At 41.2% G+C, this 21,571-nt stretch overlaps 2 protein-coding genes and 1 long non-coding RNA gene across 5 annotated transcripts in view; 2 read left to right on the top strand and 1 right to left on the bottom strand.

Moving 5' to 3' along the window:
- Positions 1 to 4,005, top strand: part of LOC147034397 (trophoblast glycoprotein-like) — a 5,910-nt gene extending 1,905 nt beyond the window's left edge. The window contains exon 2 of the mRNA XM_085882269.1: positions 2,135 to 4,005. Within this exon, the coding sequence (XP_085738395.1) occupies positions 2,135 to 3,035 (901 nt within the window). The 3' untranslated portion in view covers positions 3,036 to 4,005. The remainder of the gene's footprint in view (positions 1 to 2,134) is intronic.
- LOC147034396 (uncharacterized) overlaps positions 1 to 17,216 on the top strand; it is a 54,539-nt gene extending 37,323 nt beyond the window's left edge. Inside the window, exon 3 of the long non-coding RNA XR_015058439.1 lies at positions 16,895 to 17,216. This is a non-coding gene — a long non-coding RNA (uncharacterized LOC147034396). The remainder of the gene's footprint in view (positions 1 to 16,894) is intronic.
- Positions 13,073 to 21,571, bottom strand: part of UBE3D (ubiquitin protein ligase E3D) — a 151,394-nt gene continuing 142,895 nt past the window's right edge. For all 3 annotated transcript variants that reach the window (XM_085882246.1, XM_085882256.1, XM_085882236.1), the window contains one exon: positions 13,073 to 13,439. In XM_085882246.1, coding sequence (XP_085738372.1) covers positions 13,380 to 13,439 — 60 coding nt within the window. In that variant the 3' untranslated portion in view covers positions 13,073 to 13,379. The remainder of the gene's footprint in view (positions 13,440 to 21,571) is intronic.

The raw sequence follows: 21,571 nt of genomic DNA, 5'->3' as shown, positions 1-21,571 counted from the left end.
GCCTATGTGATGTAGATCGAGATCTGCCTATGTGATGTAGATCGAGATCTGCCTATGTGATGTAGATCGAGATCTGCCTATGTGATGTAGATCGAGATCTGCCTATGTGATGTAGATCGAGATCTGCCTATGTGATGTAGATCGAGATCTGCCTATGTGATGTAGATCGAGATCTGCCTATGTGATGTAGATCGAGATCTGCCTATGTGATGTAGATCGAGATCTGCTGATGTGATGTAGATCGAGATCTGCTGATGTGATGTAGATTGAGATCCAGATCAAGATCGAGATCTGCTGATGTGATGTAGATTGAAATCTGTTGATGTGATGGAGATCGAGATTTGATGTGATGGAGATCGAGATCAAGATCAAGATCTGCAGATGTTGTGTAGATCGAGATCGGCTGATGTGGTGTGGATTGAGATCAAGACAGAGATCTGCTGGTGAGATGTAGATCGAGATCTGCAGATGTGGTGCAGGTGGAGATAAACATCGAGATCTGCTGATCTGGTGGAGATAGAGTGCAAGATCGAGATATACTGATGTGGTGTGGATCAAGATCGAAATGTGCTGAATGTGGTGTGGATCAAGATTGAGATGTGCTGATGTGGTGTGGATCAATATTGAGATGTGCTGATGTGGTGTGGATCAAGATCGCGATGTGCTGATGTTGTGTGGATCAAGATTGAGATATACTGATGTGGTGTGGATCAAGATTGAAATGTGCTGATGTGGTGTGGATCAATATCGAGATGTGCTGATGTGGTGTGGATCAAGATCGAGATGTGCTGATGTGGTGTGGATTAAGATCAAGATCGGCTGATATGGTGAAGATCCAGATCGAGATCTGCTGATGTTATGCAGAACGAGATCAAGATAGAGATCTGCTGGTGTGATATAGATTGAGATCAAGAACGGGATCTGCTGATGTGGTGGAGATTGAGATCAAGATGTGCTGATGTGGTGTGGATCAAGATCGAGATGTGCTGATGTGTGAATCGAGATCGAGATGTGCTGATGTGTGAATCAAGATCGAAATATGCTGATGTGGTGTGGATCAAGATAGAGATGTGCTGATGTGGTGTGGATCAAGATCAAGATGTGCTGATGTGGTGTCGATCAAGATCGAGATGTGCTGATGTGGTGGAGATCGAGATGTGCTGATGCGGTGGAGATCGAGATGTGCTGATACGGTGGAGATAGAGATGTGCTGATGCGGTGGCGGTGGAGATCGAGATCTGCTGACACGGTGGTGGTGGAGATCGACATCTGCAGATGCAGTGGTGATGCAAATCAAGATCTGCAGATGCAGTGGTGGTGCAAATTGAGATCTGCTGATATAGTGGTGGCAGATGTGATCGAGATCTGCTGACACGGTGGTGGTGGAGATTGACATCTGCAGATGCAGTGGTGGTGCAAATCAAGATCTGCAGATGCAGTGGTGGTGCAAATCGAGATCTGCTGATATGGTGGTGGCAGATGTGATCGAGATCTGCTGATTTGGTGGTGAAAGATGCAATTGAGATCTGGTAATGTGGTGGTGAAAGATGCGATTGAGACCTGCTGATGTGGTGGTGACAGGTGTGATTGAGATGCGGTGTTGGCAGAGATAGAGATGCAGTGGCAGTATACCTCAAGATTTGATGTGGTTGTGGTGATGTGCTGAATATCAAGACATGCTGATGTTAGAGATCAAGATATGCTTTTGGTGAATCTTGTAATGTGCTAATGTGGTGGAAGTCGTAGAGATAGAGGTGTTCTGATGTGGTGGCAATGAAGATCGAAATGTGCTGATGTTGTTCTGGTATAATATAGTATTAGGATATACAGGATCATCAGTGTTGTTTGCGTGATTTGATGTGGAAATTGAGATGTGCTGATGTGTTCTGGTATAATATAGTATTAGGATATACAGGATCATCAGTGTTGTTTGCGTGATTTGATGTGGAAATTGAGATGTGCTGATGTGTTCTGGTATAATATAGTATTAGGATGTACAGATCATCAGTGTTGCATGAGTGATTTGATGTGGAATTTCATGGAAACCCTACTTATCCTTCTCTCTCCCCAAGCTTTCTTTTTTAATCCTATTCATGCTTTTTCACATGCACCCCATCCACCTTCTCCCACACAGTTCAAATCAGCTGAGGCAGATTGAGCCCGGCCTGTTCTCTGTGCTCTCTGCTCTGCATTCCCTCGATTTGAGTGACAATCCCTTGTGCAACGTACCACCTGGTGCCCTGCAGGAACTGCTCAATCTCAGCTCTCTTCACCTGTCACGGGTTCTGTCTGAAAAGCCTGACGATGGAAATGATGGACACGAGAAGAGCCCAGAGGGTGAGAACGTCCAGTGCCCTGGTGTGCTCCATGGGCTTCTCTCTGCCCCTTTCTTGCATTTCTTGGACCTCTCAAGAAACGACCTGATGTCACTCACTCTAACCCAACTTCCTGCACTTCGCCAACTCGACCTGAGATACAACTCCCTTTGCTCCCTTTCCAACATTACCTTTAGTGAAGCAATGGAGATAGAGTTCCTGGATCTGCGGAACAATAAATTTAAAGGCATATCAGTTGCAGGACTGGAGGGTCTCAAAAAAGCCAGAAAGAATGGTATTCACGTGCGTCTCTCTGGCAACCCATTCGTGTGCGACTGTAAGCTGAGGGATTTTGTGTCCTGGCTTGTGAACCATTCATTTATGATCCAGGACCGAGCAGAGATCCACTGTGCATCTCCTGCAATGCTTAAAGGAGCGATTCTTTCTCAACTCACTGTCGCGAACCTTTCTTGCGAGTTAGGCCCCCAGCATCCCGTTGTACTTCAAACCTCATACGTTTTCCTGGGACTGGTTCTGGCAGTGGTTGGTGTGGTATTCTTGTTGGTACTCTACTTGAATCGTCAGGGGATCAAGCGTTGGGCTATTGAAGGAAGGGAGTTCTGCCTTGACCGCATGGCAAACAGCTACTACTATCGGTATGAACACGAGGCACCACAGCTGGCAGGAGGCTCTGAGCAGCTCACATCTGTGCATGCGTGAGAGTGGAGGAAAGAGCATTAAATTGAGGTTATGGAGAATAACTATCTTGAACCTTGGACAATCTCCCGTGGACAATTCAAACCATGGGAGAGTTGGAGGAGAGGAGATCCTCTGCAAGCATTTTTTTTTTCATTCTTTACTTTCAAGGCCATCAATTAAGGAAGCATGGTGGCTTGCTGAAAGAAATCCCCTCGAGAATGTGGATTTGAGCAGATGTAGTAACGACCTTTGACTTTCAATTCACCAGCTCTGCAAGGTGCTACATGGTGTAGGCTTCCGATGAATGGTCCTTCATTATCCGCGACACCACCTTGCTCGTCTCCTTATATATTCTTCCAAGCTGTTGTGCGCAGTAAGCACAGAATATGGCAGGGCCTGGTGCCTGCAGGTCAAAGCAGGTGCTGACTGCAAAGCCCTGTGAATGACAACATGCTTAATGAATGTTTTTCGAGCCACTATGGTGGGAATTTGTTAAGAACTCACGACTGATTGGGCTACGTGTACATATATGCACTTTTTAAATATGCTATTTGCACGTTCAGCACCAAAGCACCAGCATATGGGTTCAGGTTCGTGGCACGTTGCATGATGAACATTCGTTTCCAAAAGACCTATTAAATGGGCATTTTCCTATACATCCACTAATATGACGAACAAACGTTTTCCTCATGGGTTTCCATGGGAAACACAAATGACTGTGGCATGGGCACGACAACGGAGTAGGGGGGGGGGGGGTTGGGAAAGCACGCGTGATTTTTTGCATGGAGAAACAAACCCTCGAAATGTGCACAATCCCCAAACAAAGCACCAGATGGAAATGGGGGTGCGTCGTGAAAGGCGATTCCAGCACACACCGTGCATGCCAGGTGTGTTCGCGCTGTACGTATGTCCCTCTCGGCCAGGAGCAGATATTAAACATAGCAATGAAAAAAAAAAATCATTAAAATGTCTCTAACATTGTCTGTAACAACACAGGCTTTTGTGGTTATTGTAATGTGATAAAAACAGTCAGATCTCCTTTCAGTGACTATTTGAATAAAGCTTCCGCCAAAACGGGTTTAACTGTACGTGCTGGTGGGCATGGTGTTGTAGTTACAGGTATTATTTAATTATACTATGTCGAGGCTCGTATGAGAGCTGACACACAGAACGTGTAACAAGGGGAGCAGGAGACGAGAGGGGCGGGAGAGGGAAGCACAAAACAGTAGGGAACAGAGACATTAGGAGATCTGTGGAAGGGAGAGGGATGGGACGGGGAACATGGGGAAGAGAAGATGGACATTACAGGGACTTTCAGGAAGGAAAGCAGGGAATTTGAAAGAGGTGGGTTTGGGGTGGATTAATGGGAGAAGATAAGAGATGGTGGTGAACAGCTGTTTTGAAGACCTGGAGGGAAGAATGGGATTGAAGAGAGTGTGGGAGTTTGTTCCAAAGGCAGGAAAAAAGAGGAATGAAAGAGTGAAGGTTAGCAATGATTCTTGATTTTGGTAGTTTTACCAGAAGGGGGTTGCTGGTGGACCTTGAGCGCCTGCAGAAATGTGGGGTGGACAGATCGCAGTCAGAGCCGGGGGGGGGGGGGGAGATGCCGGAGAGGAGATGGTAGAAGACAGAAAGACTACCAACTTGCCTGCAGCGATAGAGTGAGAGACCCAAAGACTCAGCTTCATCGTGGGAGATACCAATGATCCTTAATGCCTTTGTTTCCACAGCATGAAGCCGAGAAAGGTGAGAGGCGGGAGCACCAGCCCAGAGGGGAGAGCAGTACTCCACCAGGCTACGGATGATATAGCTTTGTACAAGGTCAGGCGCTCAGTTGTGCCAAGGAAGGACTTTACACAACGGATGATTCCCAATCGGTGACTGGCTTTGGAGGCCAGGTTGGAAATGTGGCCTTCCCAGGAAAGATCATGGCAGATAGTGAGATCCAGAAGCTTGAATGAAAGGACTTATTCAAGAGGATTGTTGAGAAAGTAGATGGGGGAGGGGGAGTTCCAGACTGTCCTTTTGGAGAGACGTAGGTCTGAGTGTAATTGGTTCATCAGCATTTTGAATTAGTTAATTAGGCCTCACGACACCATGCCATCACAGGTTAGGCATGTTAAATGAAATACGCAGGAAGTTTATGGAGAAAGCAGAAAGCAAAGGGAAGGATTTTTGTACGTGATGGTGGGAAGGTGACTCTTGGTGGGAAAAAATGAAAAGCTGGTGTTAAATATTATTTGGAGGGGATGGATGCAGAACGATAATAATTAGTGAGTGAGGGAGGTGGGGCTCGGGAGGTAGCGGGTGGATCTCAAGAGGACATTAACATAGATCACAACTCTAAAGGGGCAGTGTGCAATCCGTCACATGTATTTTCACAACTTCACATTAACAACAGACGTGGACAGCACTGTTTCTGACTTTAGGACCAGTCAATAAAATAGTCAATGTGAAACATGAAAGAAAAGAAAAACAATACCCTGAATTTAAGCCAAAGGACATCATGAACACAAAGGAGCTGGAAACACAAAAACGTCTCCTGACAGGGATAGAAGGAAGCAAAGGCAAAAGTGAGAGAAGAAATAGAAAGAATGAGTTGGGAAGACAATTGAGGACAAACAAGAAAAAGAGTAATCGGAGATTGCAGACCCTCGCCAGTCGACTCTTTTTGTGCGGTGTTTGTGTAGTGTATTTGTGTGATGTTTGTGTACTGGTATGTTATGTAATTAATAAGAGTTAATTGACCCGTGACATTGATTATTAACCTCATCGAAGGAGAGGGTATTGCATTTGGGTCCATTTGTTTGTCTGTTTGTTTGTTTGTCAGCGCAGAACTTTCGTGTTTTTCTCCACAACCGCTTGTCGGATTGAGACGAAATTTTCATCATTGATGTGACTACTCATGTAGAATGGTTTAATGATAATTACGATGTCATAGGTCACGTGGTGTGGCAGCCATATTGGAAAAACGGAAAAAACTTTGGATCTCTGTATCTCTGAAACCGCACCAAGGAAAATAATTGAAACTTGGTACATAGCAAGTACTCCTCATGGGGAACGAGGGAATTTTATGACATCTTGGTGTCTTTGTTATGACGTCATAATTGCATATGTAAAACGCTACATCCGATCAGTATGAACATTTTTGAGGGTCATCTAGAGATAAAATGATCCACAAATTTTTTTTTCATGATGTCAATGGTCACGTGATTCGGCAGCCATATTGTTGTTTAAAAAAAAAAAACCTTCACAAATCTTCTTCCCTGAAATGGCTGAACAGATCAAGGCAAAACTACACATATGACCAGCTATCCACAAGGAACAAAAGGTTCACACATGTGATTTCATAGGTCACCTTGGTTTGGCAGCCATATTGGATTTGCCTTAAAACATTTTTTTTAAATCTTCTTCTCCAGAACAGCTGGACAGATCAAGAGGAAACTTCACACAAATGTTCCCCAAAGCATGCGTGTACAAGTTTGTAAAGGAAAAACGGATGTCACATGGTTGGGCAGCCATATTGGATTTAAGAAAAATATTAAATAATGTTTTCTCTGTAACCACGTACTCAAGGTAAATCTCACAATTGTGGTCTATTAATGATGAGGTATACATGTTTTAAACCACAACTTGATCGGACACATGGTCTAGCAGCCAGAATTATTTAATTTTTTTTTTTTTTTTTAAAATAAGGCTCACTTGGCTATGCCTGGATGGGTTTGAGGGTAGAGGAGTAGCAGCTGATCCAATTATGAATTGAATTTATTTTAATCCAATTATGAATTAAATTGAATAATAATGAAAAAACGTCATGGGTCAGGGTCAGGTGCCCGCTCAAAGCAGGGTTGCATAAAAGCAGGACGTCTTGGTACCCGGTCATCACTGCCAGCAGTTATAAAGTAGCAGTTCTAATTATGTCTCTTATTAATTACATCACAAACCAGTACATAAACGCCACACAAAATATACCTCACAAAACAAGTCCTGGCGAGGGTCTGAAATCGCTGATTGCTCTTTTTCTTGTTATTCAATTGAATTCAGAATGGGATTAAAATAAATTCAATTAAAATCAAATGGAAGACCAAACATGTGCAGTCCTGCATTGGAGTCATCAGAAGGAACCCAAAACAAGCAAAAAGCAAAAATGACATCATCAGGAGGAACCTGGATTCACCCAGTACTCCTCTATCCTCGAACCCATCCAGGTGCAGCCAAGTGAGCCTCATTCAAAAAAAATAACAAACAAAAAGAACCCAGATTCAAAAAAATTAAATAATCATGGCTGCCAGACCATGTGTCCGATCAAGTTGAAATTTAAAACATATATTTCCTTTCGCTACTAGATAATAATTATGGAGTTTCAGGTCGTTCAATGAAGCAGCTCGAGAAATAATTATTTAAAGATTTTCATTCACCACAACATGGCTGCCAGATCATGTGACCTATCAATTATTCGTGAACACTCTGCTATCTCCAACGCTTGTGGAACATGTGTGTGAAGTTTTCCTTTGATCTGTCCAACCGTTCTGGAGAAGTTGATTTTTAAAGGCTTTTGAGTCAATCCAATATGGCTGTCAAACAATGTGACTGATGACATCATCGGTGGGAAACTTTTGTTCGTCATGGTTAGACAGTCCGACGTGTAAAGTTTTTGCCTAGATCTGTTTAGCCATTTCAGAGAAGAAATTTTGGAAGGTTCAAAATACATATATATATATATATATATATATATATATATATATATATATATATATATATATATATATGGCTGCCGAATGATGACGTCATCAATTGTTTTCTGTCAACCAATTTATCCAAAGATGACCCTCAAAATTTTTCATACTGATCGGATGTAGCATTCTACATATGCAACTATGACGTTATAATGAAGGCACCTATGACACCATTTAAAAAAAAAAAATCACACTTATTCCCCATGAGGAGTCCATGCCATGTGCCAAGTTTCAATTTTTTCCATGGTGTGGTTTTGGAGATATGAAGGTCCAAAGTTTTTCCTTTTTTCCAACATGGCTGCCACACCACGTGACCTCTGATGTCATATTATCATGAAAACATTCTTCATGCGTAGTTGCTACTACAGTAAAAATTTTGTGTCAACTCGACAAGCAGTTGCAGAGAAAAACCGTACTCACGTTCTGTGCGGACAAACAAACAGACACAGTCGGACCCACATACAATACCCTCTCCTCTGGCGAGGGTAATGGATAGATAAACAGAAACAAGAAAGGCCTACAACGATAAAAATGTCTTTTATCTGTCCTGGATAGCATTAGCACGAGTAGATTCACAATTTACAAGCATGGATTTAATTGAGGGTAGATAAAACCTCAACCAAAAAAAAATCATCAATCCAAGGATAGATGAGAGAACAAGTTAGCTGTTGGGAGAAAAAAAACAGTTGCATGTTACGTTTAATAAAAAAAAAGGGAACTCAGTTGTGGATGGAACTGAATGGGGGTATAATGGTAAATACGGTTTTAGGGATCTTGGAGAGGGGCAGATGTGGATATGTGGGAGAAGTGAGATGTAGGTAGGAATGAACTTGAGGATATGGAACAGGAAGCTGGAAGAGAGGAAGAGGCTACAAGATAATGTATTACCCAGAACAGTTGAAGGCAGCAAGAACAGCTTGTTACACAAAGTGCAGAAACATTGACCATTATTTTCTCACATTTTTTGTCACAGTGGTGTACAAAGGAATAAAGGTCGAGTTCTAGGGAGTTTACTTTTTCACTAGCTTTGCTTCCAAAAAAAAAAGAGCTATACTAGAAATGGATGATTGGATTATGGGATTGTAAAGAAATGCCAGCAATCAGTCGAATTATGGTTAGGGGGTTTTGGCAATAAATAAATTAATGAACGAGAAGAGGATTCGGTAGAGCGCATACCTCCGCCACATAATGCATGATCCATGAGAACATATCGGACCCATTACATTTTTAAAATATCATGCTATATAGTACTATATCGTTTTTGGTCCTATCTCTCAATGGTGAAGAATCACTTAAAAAAAATTATTGGATCCAGATCTGGATTTGGATCTTCACCAAAATTGAATCAATTCTTCCTTGTCACACACCAAATATGTCCACCGAGTATCGTCCGAATCCATCAACAATTTTTTGAGACATCGTGCTATATATCGTTTTTGGCCATGTCTCTCAATGGTGAAGAATCACTTTAAAAATTCTAGTTGTCGGATCCGGATCTTCACCAAAATCGAATCAATTTGTTGCGGTCACACACCCAACCTGTCCACCAAGTTTCATCCGAATTCGTCCACAAGTTTTTGAGATATTGTGCTATATATCGGTTTTGCCCCATCTCTCAATGGTGAAGAATCACTTTGAAAATTCTAGAACTCAGATCTTCACCAAAATCTAATCAGTTTGTCTTTGTCACACCAAACCTGTCCACAAAATTTCATCAGGGTCGGTCCATAATTTTCTGACATAATTTTCTGACATAATTTTCTGAGATATCCTGTACACTGACAGACAAACAGACACAGACAAAAGGGGTGAAAACATAACCTCCTTCATGTTCAGTGGCAGAGGTAAAAATCACTCAGAGCGATACTTGGCAAAACAGAACAAAGGAGAACAGCACTCGGAAGAGAGCATACCTCTGCCAGGTTGAACAGTTCATGTTTTGTATCCTACTGATGGGCTGGATCGAAACCAAAGTCTAATCCGCTTGTTTAGTGATATACAAATGTTGTTCAAATATCAAGTCGATCAGATCAAAATTGACAATTTTAGAAAAATTTTAGAAATTTTCCACATGTTGACCTTTTTGCCTATGGTGACTATAAAATGAATAGGTGGTTGAATTCAGTGACCTGATATGCAAATGCTCTTCAAATGTCAAGTCAATCGGATGAAAATTGAGGATTTTAGAAAATTTGGCCCAAATTGGCCTTTTGGACTATTTTGACCTTTTGGCCTATGTTGACCTCCAAATTCGTAGGTGTTTAAATTCAGTGACCTGATATGCAAATACTCTTCAAATGTCAAGTGAATTGGATTAAAATTGAGGATTTTGGAAATTTGGCCTATGTTGACTTTTTGGCCGAGGGTGACCACAAAAAAAAACAAAATAGGTGGTTGAATTCAGTGACTTGTTATGTAAATCCTGTTCAAATTTCAAGTCAATCGGATGAAAATTGAGGATTTTAGAAAATTTGGCCCAAATTGGCCGACTTGACCTTTTGGCCGAGGTTTACTTCAAAATTAGTAGGTGGTTGAATTCAGTGACCTGATATGCAAATGTTCTTCAAATTTCAAGTCAATCGGATGAAAATTGAGGATTTAAAAAATTTGGCACAAATTGCCTGATGACCTTTTCAGTCGACCGAATTTTACAAAACTTCAATGTGGGACCGTCGCAGGGTCGGTGACATTAATCTCTGAAAATTTCAGGAGGATCGGTTGAGCGGTTTGGGCTGGAGGCGAGCAGACAGACACACACACAAACACACAAACAAATAAATTGGAGGCGATCAACATACTTGTCAAAATGTTGTTGTTTTTTGCCAAATAACAAATGAATTATCGCATTGTCAGTAAATACCGAGCTCAGCCGAGCCGTGCCGTAACAAACGGAGGCGATAAACATACTTGTGAACATCAATAAAAAAATTTGCCACGTAACAAACAAACAGAGGCAATCAACATGCACGTCAAAAAAATTGTTTGCCAAGTCTATACTTATAAAAGGCAGTGTGTGTGTGTGTGTGTGTGTGTGTGTGTGTGTGTGTGTGTGTGTGTGTGTGTGTGTGTGTGTGTGTGTGTGTGTGTGTGTGTGTGTGTCTCTTCCATAACTCCAAAGCCATAGAACCTAGCAGCCTTTGCATGCATACTAAGAAAACTACAAGAAAGTGCAAGAGTGAAATTTGGTGTTTGCATTAATTACAACACCCCTTTTGAAGATAAATAATGGCATTATTTAATTATATCATCAGGCGATCCTCGGCCACTCGGTTAAAATTCATTTAACTGATGCTTTCATGGAGTCGGGTACACCTGAAACATCTGATGTCAAGAATTAATGCTCGGGTAACAGATTTCCTTGGTGTGCTCGGGTACAGAATGGCGAGGAAACTACCTTGGAATGGCGAGGATGGAGGTACAGACGTTTCTAAAGCAGTTGGCCATCTTTATATGAACCGGGTTTGCTCTCAGAATTGTTCGGAGTTTCTCTTTGTGACTTTCAAAGCTGATAACACACGATATCCGAGCCATTTGCCGCATTAACATGTTTTCTAAAATTGTAGCCATTTTTTTATTTTTAACCCATCACACGACGATTGGCTGCTGTTTTTAAATAATAATGTTTATGCACATCTTGAACGTCGATAATATAACGTTTCTTTCATCATTTATTGAAATTCCCCCAAAACAAGGGTTAAAGTTACAAGTTTTTTGGGTTGTATACAGTACGTACTGTACTAGGTAATCACACTGACTCAAATCTGCCGATTCCCGTAAAATTCACAATATCGGCCAAGCAAGTGTGTGTGTGTGTGTGTGTGTGTGTGTGTGTGTGTGTGTGTGTGTGTGTGTGTGTGTGTGTGTGTGTGTGTGTGTGTGTGTGTGTGTACATATGTGGGTTTCAGAATGTGGAATGGAGTCCTCCCAGGATGGGCTCAAAGTCTCCACCTTTATTTCGGTAAGGGGTCACGATTCATGGACCAAGCTGTGAAGTTTTCTGTTCTCAAAGTTTTGTGCCGAGGGCTCACTTCAGTGTCATTACTGAGCCCAGGATGGCTTCCAACTGTAGTTCGTTTGTGGTAATATTCCCAGGGATGGTTTTTATCCCCCGGAGCGTGGCGGAAGGGGGATATTGTTAATATCTCTGTGAGGTTCTTCGTCATCACTGGTACAACATTGGCATTCTTCAGCTTCCAGGATCTTTTCTCTTCATTCTCGAGGTCTTGGTATTTGGTCATTTTCTTGATTTCTGCATCGTTAATCCAAAATCACCAGTATTAACACCTCAATTAGCAATGCCATTTCTCTTTTTTTTTCTACCAAAGTATGATATCTGGTCGCAATGCTTTGTTTTCAATGTTCACACCCAATAGGATCATAAGGTTGTACTTTATGGTTCATTTTGCTTTTGGTTCATTTTCCTACAAATTTTCTGGAACTGGAATATCAAAGTTTTTGCAGATGTGCCAGCGGATTACTTTACAACCTCTGTTGTGTCGTTGTGTGTACAGCTGTTCTGGCATGAATTTTTTTCTTCTTCTTCTTTTTTCGTGTTCGGTCATTAAGTGCCACGTATCATTCTCTTCGCTAGCCCCAGCTCCACCCATCGCATGTCTTTTTTTTTCCTCCTCCACCCCACCCTTCTCTCTCACTCTGTCCTCTCCTCACTCCCCCCCCCCCCTCCTGCAGTACTTTCCTCCCACACCTCTGTCGCTCTCTCGCTGTCACAGACAGATAGACAAACAGACAGGGTGTGTGTGTGTGTGTGTGTGTGTGTGTGTGTGTGTGTGTGTGTGTGTGTGTGTGTCCCTCATGCACCCCTTCCTCCCACACAGCGAATAGCAACGTTTTGTGAGGTGTTGCTCTCCCAACCTCCCCCCCCCTTTCTCACTCTCCCCTCTCCCTTCCTAGCTCTCCCTTCTTCATCCTCTCTGCCTCCCCTCCCCCCTCTCACCCGACACCTGCCTCCTCTCTCTCTCTTTCTCTCTCACCCTCCCTCTTTCTCCCCCCCCCCTTTATTGTCCCCGTCAGTGAAGCGACGGATTGCATTTACTAATAATAAATAAAGCGGTGAGGAGTGCTCCAATAGCCACAGCTACCATCTATGTATGATCCTGGCACAAGTTCGCTGCCGGTCCATATTGAATATACCTGAAGTTAACAAGTCTCAAGAGATAAGCTTTCAACAAGATGTCCTTTTACCTTTGATACACTGTCTGGCTGTTGTACCTCTTCCCCCCCCCACCCCAACCCCCTTCCCCAGGCACACATTTATAGCTAAGTGGATTTAAGAATGGATGGAAATATTTACAGCCGCAGGAATTCAGAGTACATTTTTTAATTTGACAAAATGTAACACGGTTGCTGATATTCCCTGAGCAGGGGTGGGTTATCATAGAGGTGGGGTGGGTTAACTTCATACTGTTAATCAGTCTCTCACCTCCCCTGAACGCATCTATCACATTTTCTGTTTCTTCTCATTTTCTCTGCTCCTATGGGCCATTTTATACCGGACTTTGTCTAGCAATTCTCGTTCCATCTCACAACCCTACCCCCCACCCCTACCCATATCAACGACACAAAAACATCTACCCAATTAACTCTAGACCCAGCCACTGCACCACCCCCTTCAGGCAGGAGTTGAGGAGCACACAAGCTTGACCACAGGCTCAATCCGAAGATAACCAACCTGCACACAAACCGAAAAATCACACGTCATTGCCAAGGTCATAACGAGCACAACGTTTCTATTGTAGTTAATAGGTTTTGCACTTACAAGGCTATTGGGTTACTCTTTATACAGAAACATGTGTGATGTCACTTGTACAGGTCTGAACCACATTGTTTCATCACAAGGGGAAAACAATGGGAAGAGGGAAGAAAACAATAACCTGGAAAGGAAGGGGTGTGCTGGGGGAAAGTTCATGAAGGTAGAAAAGATCATGGGTATGGATGGGGGATGACCTGAGGTGGTAGTTAACAGCTATGTTGAAGCCCTGGACAGAAGAATGAGATTATGACAGATCCTGAAAATTGGTTCCACATGTGAGAGAAAACAGGAACAAATGAGTGGAGGTGAGCATTGAGCCTGCATTTTAGGCTTTGATTACAAACAGTTGTTCTACATAATATCAACTACTATTCCTAGACATTCAGCAGCCAATTTCACACAGATGCTCCTGCCACTCTCACTGAAAAAAACTGAAACATGCCTCACACCACCACAAGGCACCACCATTAAATAGGTCACAATAACTAACTAGAATGGCACTCGGTAGAGCGTATACCTCCGCCACGTAATGCCTGATCCACGAGAACATATCGGGCCAAATACATTTTTGAAATATCATGAAATATCATATCATTAAATTTTGAAATAACAGTACTATATTGTTTTTGGCTCCATCTCTCAAAGATGAAGAATCACTTAAAAAAAAAAATCAAATAATTCTCGTATCCAGATCTGGATTCGGATCTTTACCAAATCGAATAAATTCGTCCTTGCCACACACCCAACCTGTCCACCAAGTTTCATCCGAATCTGTACTCAACTTTTTGAGATATCGTGCTATATATAGGTTTTGCCCTCTCAATGGTGAAGAATCACTTAAAAAATTCAAGTAGCCAGATTCGGATCCAGATCTTCACCAAAATCTAATCAATTTGTCCTTGTCACACACCCAACCGGTCCACAAAATTTCATCCAGATCAGTCCACAACTTTTTGAGATATCCTGGACACAAACAAACAGACAGAAAGGGGTGAAAACAACCTCCTTCACCCTTTGGTGTCAGAGGTAACAAAGGAAGCAAACACAAAAAATGTGCATCAAGTACATATTTAAAGCAATTTGATGAAACAAGCAAGTTGCCCATGCCCGCACGGGATTCTAAATAGGGTAGGGATTGAAACGGCAAAAATGCAAATGATGTCTTCTACCATTGAGCCTGCAAGCTGGGAGCAACAATTCACATTTATTGCCACATCTGATACAATTTAAATGCTCTAGTGGTCGTGAGGTGCTCTTGTTGAAACTGTTTGATATATGGAGCTTTTTGATGCCTGGGGGGGGGGGGAGGGTGAAAGAGGGAGTGCCATAATAAAAATTTGTATTGGTGTCATCGCCAGTGAGTGACAAATTGCAAGTTAATAGGAGGATGCAATTACAGTCCTACATTGTACAAGTCACAGATAAAAGTACAACCCTTTAACATGGCTCAGGAAGAATCTGACATTATTACGTCACAAGTCCGTCCCCGGTGTGGATCACCTCATTTGCAATTGATAACTTGGCAGAACAAGCTTTTTAATGCAACATAGGATCGGCAATTCTTCCGTAGTGTGGAGATTAAATGTGGGAAAATACCCCCATAATGATGTTGTCACAAGTACAACCCACGTCTGACATCAATTGACAGATGTTTCAATTTCTGTACTTAAATGTACTGTACTGTGAAAATGACGAATTTGATCATCTCAAGTTCATTCTCGTTATACATGTCTCTCTCTCTGTCATATATATATATATATATATATATATATATATATATATATATATATATATATATATATATATATATATATATATATATATATATATATATATATTACTGAGGCTGAGGAACTGGTGGTGAGATAGCAGGGCAACAACTCGGCACAATCGGCAAGGGAATGAACAAACAGGAAAATAAGAGAGGGGGAGGGAGAGAGAGCGAAGAAAGAGAGAAGGGGAGGAAACACTGAAACTAGCAAATAAGAGGGTTGAGTTGAGGAAGGTAAATGAAAATCATAGGTCACGATGGGGGGATGACATGAGATGGTAGTGCACTGCCTGCTTGAAGACCTGGAGGGAACAGTGGGAAATAACAGCCTCTGGAAAGTGGTTTCATAGATGGGAGAAGTGAGAAATAAAATGGTTGGGGTATGCAGTCAGCCTGGATATTGTAAGTTTAACCAAAAGGGGGTTACTGGAAGAACGTGCACATCCTGGAGTTGCAGGGAATGGTCAGAGTACTGAGAGAGCAGAAGGAAAAATGTTGGCGAAGAGGTGGTAAATAAATAGACAACAGACTTGCTTGCAATGTGAAAGAAACAGAACTTGTGCTTCCATCTCATTGCAGGAGATTCCAACAATGTTTAAAGCTATATATTCCACAGAATCCATGAGACACGGATTTGAGACTGGGGAGCCAGCCCATAGGGGAGAGCTGTACTCCATTGAGCTCCAGAAAAGATCTTGCAGACTGAGTAGTTCTGATTTTCCAAGGAAAGATGAGGATCAACAGAGGATGCCCAGTCTGCAGCTGACTTTGGAGGTCAGCTTTGCTATGTGTTTGATCCAGTAGAGGTCATAATGTTGAGACCTAGAAATTCAAGAAACTGAACCTCTGCCAGTGGCTGACCATCAAAACAGACAGCCAAGTGACAGGGAGGGATAGCAAGATTTTCCAAGATTGAAAGACATGTTCCAATTATCAGACCAGCATCAAATCAATTCCAAATCGGCCACTGTTTGCGGCATGGAGTTTCCCAAACTTTGCCTGTCTGCCTTGAGCCCAAAGCCACTAACAACGGTGGGGATAGTGAATCCCTTGGCATGCTTAATGATTCCGACGCCTTTGGTGTGGATGCATTCTGTTTGCAAAACAAGGATACTAAGCGAACAAGTTTTGGTGGTTACATCATCTCGACTCTTGATGTTTAATCAGGATGTTGGAGCCAACTTGGTCCATTAGCCAATCCAAGGAGTACTATAGCATAGTGTATAGGGTGTTTACTTTTCCAACAAGAGGACCCTGTTAAATTCCAAGGTGGGGGAATACCTTGGGTAAGTCCACTTAGCAGGGAGTAGGTATCTAACTGTCACTAAATTTTCTGGTGCAATGGGTCTCTAGTGAGGACAGGTCTTCAAAGTCATTCATCGGCCTCAGGTTTCATCGTAGGCCATATTAAGTGTTTCTGTTGGGCAAGTAACAGTTGTGACACCGTAAACGAATCCATGTACCAATGGTGTTCATTAAACGGTGATCTTCATCTGAACCATGATATGGAATAAAAATATGGAATGCCTTCCACACCTTGGTTCACTCTGGGCCTTGGTCTATAATAGGAGGGAATTGAATAATGTTTCTTATTATTTTTCAGGTGTGAATGCATTCCCTGTCTCGTTCAGTAAATGCAAGCTGAGAATTATTGTTGTTGAGATAACGATGCCGTCTCTATTGTGATGGGCAAGTACAATTCATGCTTTGAGAAATCCATCACCTGCACCATTGATCATCCAAGGCTTCTGTTTGAACTGAATGGATCCTCGAGTCCTGAAAACAACATACTGCCCCTTTTGCTAAGGAACAAAGACAAATACAGAGAGACTATCAATATGCACATCGACACTTTTACTTTATGGGATTGTTTCCTGATTTTTGTAAGCCACCTCAATTACAAATGACAAAAGCATGCTCAGAAATCTTTGTTGTTGTTTTTTTTTTTCTGCAGCATTGCAACGATGCTAACCTAATTTTGAATCATTCCATAAACAGATAGAGGAACAATGGACAGTTAGTTATTCATAGTTTTTGGCCTGGTCAAACAGACTTCACATATGCATTAGTGCAAAAACGTATGGAAAGCTTGCTTCCTTCATAGCTGAATTGTGGCAAGCACAATACACAATCAACGAGGTTCTCAAATCTATATCACGGCACCAAGGCTTCACAATAAGGGAAAAAGAAATGCAAGACTTGAGCTAAACCTATTTACCAGTTGCCTTTGCCAGCTATTAGTCTTTTGGGCACACTTAGACCAACGTGGAACTGCTTGAGAGTACATTTCCTTGTTTATCATTGCCATTGGCGTTTTGATTTCAGTTGAAAATGAAAATCGTTTTGTCTTTGGAAATATCACAGGCAAGGCATCTGGTTCTAGCTACAGCGACATCGTACTGGCCAAGATCACCTTCCAGGTTGTTCGGCAGGTGAGGGTAAAGGCATATACTTCAAAATGAAATCCGCATAACCTTTGACCACTGAGTGTAGCAGTATACATGCAGAAAGGTTCACCAGGTCTGTGGAAATCAGCAATGCTCAGTTGCACTTTTCTTCTCCAAATAGCTGCTCGCTCATCATGGGTCTTTTGACCATTGAAATACGCCACAGCCAACAGATGATGGAGAATTACAACCAATTACTACATATATATATATATATATATATATATATATATATATATATATATATATATATATATATATATATATATATATATATATATATATATATATATATATATATATATATATCTTCCATTATTACATCTTTTCCAATTTTGCTTCCTTTCCAGACTCAGGAAAACACTTGATCCTCACAGATACACAGAAAACAAAGGGGCGTATTTGTGATGTCATCAAGTGGAAGTTGACAATTTGATTATGCAATCATGGTGGGGCAATTTTTTTGTGTGAAATAAATGCTTTAAGACTGAAGAATAAATATTTGGTAACCAAGATTAACATAAAATCAGGAAGAAAATTGTGAAATAACTTTATGTCAATAAAATGCATTTTAAGTTTGGTGAGGATGAAGCTCTCTCACAAGTCATCCAAATAGTTAGGCAAACAAGAAACTCACAATAGTCCAAAACACAGTAATGTTACTAATATATATATATATATATATATATATATATATATGTATATATATGTATATATATATATATATATATATATATATATATATATATATATATATATATATATATATATATATATATATATATATATATATATATATATATACTGAAACGCAAAAGAAACTTACCACCTTTTAAACCTTCAAATATCAGTAATAACACTGCGTGTAGTAAATGTGTGAACTTATTTGTGGACAATAGTGTCCTCACTGTCAGACAAAACGGTCACGGATGGTCACTTGAACCTTCAATGGTCACTTCATAGCACAGCTGTTGAACAGCCATTTTGACTGTCAGTGATTAGCCAAGGAGTACGGGATGATTTTAATGAGCTGCACGTGATGTCGTGATATTGGCTTTAAAAAGGCCAGTGTAAAATGGGCATTTCAATCAACATGCCACGATTGTCAAGGGATCAACGGCAGTGTGCCTTGAGCAAACTGCAAGGCGGATTGAGCTACCGTGAGGTGGCACGTCGCCTTGACTGTTCACACCAGACGATATCGGCCCTGGTGGACAGAGACACCCTCCACAACTCTGCAGATGACAGACCTCGATCAGGGAGGCCAAGAGTCACCACTGCAAGGCAGGACAGGCAGATGGTCCTAAGTCAGATGACTTCAGACATTGAGGACGGAGTGGGACAGAATCCAGCAGCAATCCATTCAAAGACTGGTAGGCAGTATGCGCCGACGGTTAACTGCCTGTATCCAAAACAATGGTAGCCACACGCTATTGAAAGGGGACTGACATTGCACCCTTTGCTGTTCAGTACTGTAGAACAAACTTATGAGATGGTGCATCTTGATCAAAAACTTGACATGTCATCAATAAAATGCCAATGTTTCAATTAGCAATTGTTGGTTTGTTTATTTTGAACTGTTACAATTTTATTACATTTCAAACAAGTGGTAAGTTTCTTTTGCGTTTCAGTATATATATCTCGCACCAGTATCCGAAGGAAGCGGTTCAGTTTTGGCATTCTTAATATGAAGTAGGCAAAGCCGAGAAATGCACGAAATCCATTACAATTACCCTTTGGAACCCATCAGAACTACCCTTTAAAATCCATTAGATTTACCTTTTAAAATCACCCTTTTAGAATAACCCTTGAGAATTACCTTTAAGAATTACCATTTGGAATCATCCTTTGGAATCACCCTTTAGAATTACCCTTTAGAACCCATTAGAATTACCCTTTAGAACCCATTAGAAATACCCTTTGTAACCCATTTGAAATACCCTTTATAACCCATTAGAATTACCCTTTAGAATTACCCTTTAGAACCCATTAGAATTACCCTTTAGAATTAAACACGGTGGGTTAGAAGTTTCTTCTTCTTCTTCTTCTTCTTCTTATTCTTCTTCTTCTTCTTCTTCTTCATTTTTGACAGACGATGGATATAGCCAAATATTGAAGTGGCTTCACCACTTTAAAATTGTTCAAGATACAGTCTTCAAAATAATTATGGAAGCATACAGGAGATGCATAAATAATGAGTAATTGCCATGTGCGTGGAGCATGGGAAAAGATAATGCAAGAGAACACGCTCGTAACAATTGGCAGTTGATCGTGAGAGATGCACCCTCTGCCCTCTCTGTGGCCCAAGAATATCTGTCCAAATATCAGCAGGATGCCTGTGGTCCACCAGCAACTCACTCCTGGTGAAGCTGCTTAAATCCAGAATCACTCCTCACCTCCACTCATTTATTCCTCTCTTTTTCCCACTGTGTAACCAACTTCCACATTCTCTTCAATCTCATTCTTCCCTCTGGCTCTTCAAGACAGGTATTCTCCACCATCTCAAGTCATCCCCAATCCAAAGCCATAATCTTTTCCACATCCTTTAAACCACCCTCACCCCTCCCAAAATTTCGCTTCTGTATCCATTTTGTCCACCCCTTGCATTCTCTACTGCCATTCTTCTCCCTCCACCCTGCTATTAGTGTTTCCCCTTTCTCCTGCTGTTCCCTTTGTTATGTTCTGTGTCCTAACTCTTCCACGAGCCTCGACCATGTACAACTATAACGGCACACTTCGACTGATATGCCTCCTCCCACATTATTACATCATTATACATACTTGTACCAAGTTTGATTTAAATCCGTTCAGCTGTTTTCAAGTATCACATTTTTACATGACATGACCTCTGACCTCTTGACCCCAAGATCTAATCAGTTCATCTTTACATCATTATACATACTTGTACCAAGTTTGGTCAAAATCTAATCACTGGTTACCAAGTTAGCACAATAACAGAATTTTTACCTAACATGACCTCTGACCTTTAACCTTTTGACACAAGTTATTGCGGCAACGAAAACCTATCAAGGACAGACAGATTGATGGATGCGGGTCATTCCGTGTCAAATTAGCCAAAAAAATGAAATTCTGCGGTGACCCCCTCAGATTTTCCTGAAAAAATTCTCAAAGCTACCTTAACATATATGAGGAAGGTTTGCCAAGTTATAGCTCAAAATTCCAAGTAGTGTCCGAGATATGGCCCTACAAACACCCGAGGGGTGTTTCAATTCTGGCAGTCGCGAGTTGCAGATTTGTATCTGGAGCATTTTTGGAGGGCTCTAAATTCCAGAGTTTTACAAACAGTTCTGAAAATTCAAACAAATGGTATCTATTAGTTAGGCTTTCAGAATCTGACATCAAAAATGTTCTTCTTAAAATACTTTTTAACATAAGTACTCTCAAAAGTAGTGATTTGTAACATGCAGTCAAAAAAATTTGAGTTTTCAAATTGCTGCCAACAGTCAGTTTATTAATCATGAAGAATTTTGTTGCCAGATTTACATAACCTAGTGACTGGATCATTTACACAAGAAAACTGAAACCTTTTGGAGCAAAATCTTGGGTGCTATAGATGTCTGAACTTTGCTCCAGACTCAACAACACTGGAATTTACCCCGGTTTTACCCCAAGTATTCACCATGTTGACAGTTACACAGCTCTTTTAAATTTTTCCACTTAAAGACATAGGCAAACATAGGCAAACTGTTGTAGAAAATTCAAGAGCTGTTCTCAATCCGTTCTAATTTTAATGATTCTGCAGTCCCAAAAGCTACTTTTTTAAAATAAATTTTTTACTGACAAACATATAGAAAAAATAAAGATATTGTAAG

This window comes from Eptatretus burgeri, chromosome 1, assembly GCF_056783735.1.
Source record: "Eptatretus burgeri isolate ZD-2024b chromosome 1, Ebu_testis_v1, whole genome shotgun sequence".
In the NCBI taxonomy this organism is placed as follows: Eukaryota; Metazoa; Chordata; class Myxini; order Myxiniformes; family Myxinidae; genus Eptatretus; species Eptatretus burgeri.
This window is presented reverse-complemented; position numbering and strand designations above follow the sequence as displayed.